General features: G+C 16.4%; 2 protein-coding genes across 2 annotated transcripts; both read right to left on the bottom strand.

Annotated features, from left to right (window-relative positions):
- On the bottom strand, positions 1-113 carry PRSY57_1330300 (signal peptidase 21 kDa subunit, putative; the record flags this gene model as incomplete). Its single annotated transcript, XM_020115185.1, has 1 exon — positions 1-113. A coding segment is annotated over one exon (113 nt), but the record flags the coding sequence as incomplete, so codon positions are not given.
- A 1183-nt stretch (positions 114-1296) lies between these two features.
- On the bottom strand, positions 1297-2613 carry PRSY57_1330200 (hypothetical protein; the record flags this gene model as incomplete). The annotated part of the gene is made up of 2 exons (XM_020115184.1): positions 1297-2493; positions 2605-2613. The coding sequence occupies 2 exons, from the start codon at positions 2611-2613 to the stop codon at positions 1297-1299; spliced, it is 1206 nt and encodes a 401-aa protein (XP_019970107.1).
- Between the last annotated feature and the right edge of the window lie 354 nt (positions 2614-2967).

Below are 2967 nucleotides of genomic sequence, written 5' to 3'. Positions count from 1 at the left end.
TTTAGTAATAAACATATGACATTTAAAATATGAGATACTCCATCTCTTTTATTTCTAAATGTCTTTCTAAGGTCTAGGACTAACGAATTATATTGTTCTTTTATAAAATCCATGTTGTATTTTTTTGATACAATAAAATCTTACATATATGTATTTCTCTGAAACGGGTTATTTTTATTTTATTATATTTATAAAGGTGATATAATTATAACTTTGATAAGTTAATTTATACGTAATACATGTTACCACATATATATATATATATATATATATGTATATTTATATTTATTTTATTGTTTTATTCTTTTCCTTGTTTTAGGGTTATAATATATTATTTTAAAATATTACAAAGGTTTATAATTATAATTATAATTATTGAAAAAAACAAAAGAAATAAAAGAATGAATATACAAATAAATAAATAAATAAAATAGTATAAATACTATCACATAAATGATATATTTATATATTAAATATTAATATATTTATTTTTTTCTTATATATATATATATATTATATACATATATATTTTTTTAAATTAATCATATTTAAATGTAATGTGTAATTCTAAATATTACCTTAAAAAAATGTATGGTACATAAATATAATATATATATATAATATATATTATATATATATATATAATGTATTATATATAATAATATATATTTTTGTAATATTATATATGTGTATTTATATTATATCATTAAAAAGCTTTTAATTAAAAATAAAATAAAAGTTTTATAATCATATGAAATTAAAAATAATAATAAATAAATGAATAAATAAATAAATAAAAAAAAAAAAAAAAAAAAAAATTAATTATGAAAATATTTTATTTACATATAATTATATTATAACAAAAAATATTTATATTTTTAAAACCTTTATATAAAATGATAATGAAAGATATATAAAATATTTATGTACAAATGGGGTTCCATAATATGCAAAGAATCATTAAGTGAAATATTATAAAAGTATGATAAAATAAAAAATGAATAAACTTAAAAATATATATATTTTATATTAAAAAAATTAAAGGACATACATCATGGAAATATTCCAATGATTCAAATAAAAAAAAAAAAAAAAATATATATATATATAAATATAAATATATATATATATATATATATATATATATGTACATATGTATATGTGTAAATATTTATTTTTTACTCACATATGTAATGTACCAATTTACATAAAATAAATATTTATCAACCGAACATTATTTTGTTTATTAATTCAATTTCATTTTATTTTATTTTATTTTATTTTTTTACTGATTTTTCATATTTTATGATTGTTGAGTGAATAGAATACATGACTTTTTTGTAACTTCAAATCTGAAGGATGAACTTTGTCCTCTTTTGTTAATGATTTAATATAGAACTTATTTTTTAATTTAGCATGGATAGGCATAATATTTTCATCAGTACATTCGATTAAATAATTTGTTTCTTTATCTTGTTCTAACATATACGTTTTATCATTTATAAAAAGAAAGTGCTGTCCATTACCATATTCTACAATAAAAGAATTTGTTTCTAGATGTTCTAAATTTTTTAATAAAATATTTTTTTCATCATCAGATTCATTAGTTGAAGTAGTCATATAATCACTGTCACTTAGATATTCTATATCATATTTATCTAGTAAGTCTTTAACATGGAATACATCCTCATCATTACTATCTTCATCATCAACATAATAATAATTATTATTATGATTATTGTCGTTGTTGTTATTATTTAATTTTTGTTTAGTTGACGATATGTGTAATGAATCCTTTTTTGGTTCTTCCATTTTTTCATATGTATCAATATTGTTATTCATATTTATAATATCGGTTATGTTTTTTTCTTTTTCTTTTTCTTTTTCTTTTTTTTGACACTTCATTTGTTCATATAAGTGATTATCAAATATCCATTGTACGATGGAACCATTTTTTTTTTTATTCAATAATGTTATATGATCATCTTCGTCAAAAAAATATTTATTAAAAGAATTGTTTTCTTCTTTGCCACTCAAATATATATTATTATTCTTATTTATATCATCTTCATTTACCTTGGCATCATTTATGTTTCTATTTTTTTTTTTTATATCTAAACATACATCTATAAATTTTGGTAACTTTAATGAATAGTAAGAAGAATCATTTAAGTTGGTTCTTTTTTTTTTCCGATAATTTACAACTAAAGTTGATGTATTATCATTATTTATATTAATGTCTGATATTTTCATTTCATTTTTCATCTCACTTTCTTTAATAGGATTCGTTATAATATCATAAATGTCATCATATTTGTAATCATAATTATTATCATAATTTTTATTATTATTATTATTATTATTATCTCCTGCTCTTTTTTTTTCTTTTCCTTTTACTTCCTCGTCATGATCTTTTCCCGTCGTATTAAATAAAAAATCGTCTTCATAAGAAGGTAAATTTCCTGAATTCCCTTCTACAGAATCATCTTCATTCTACAAAATAAAAATAAAATAAAAATATATAAATATATAAAAAAATATATTTATTTATTTCAAAATATAAAAATTAAATAATATAATATATTATATTATAATTATACTCACGTTATACATATTTTAGTAGCGGTAATATGAAAAAAATATACATATATATAAATTTTTCTCTTTTATTATATCCTTAAAAATTTCCATCAACAGTATAAATAAATTATTAATCATACAAACATATATATATATATATATATAATTATCTATCACCAATTCGATATATTTTTTCTTTCTATTTTTAAAATATCATAACATATAAATTGTGGTGATAGAATATTTATGCCATGTTATATAATATATATATATTATATATATATATATATATATATATTTTTTTTTTTTTTTTTTTTTCTAATTTTATTTAAGATATTTATAATACAATATTATGTTATATATAAACTTTTATGTAATATTATATGG

This window comes from Plasmodium reichenowi, chromosome 13, assembly GCF_001601855.1.
Source record: "Plasmodium reichenowi strain SY57 chromosome 13, whole genome shotgun sequence".
NCBI classification, from domain to species: domain Eukaryota; phylum Apicomplexa; class Aconoidasida; order Haemosporida; family Plasmodiidae; genus Plasmodium; species Plasmodium reichenowi.
Note: the sequence above shows the minus strand (reverse complement) of the source record. Positions and strands in the feature narration are given on the sequence as shown.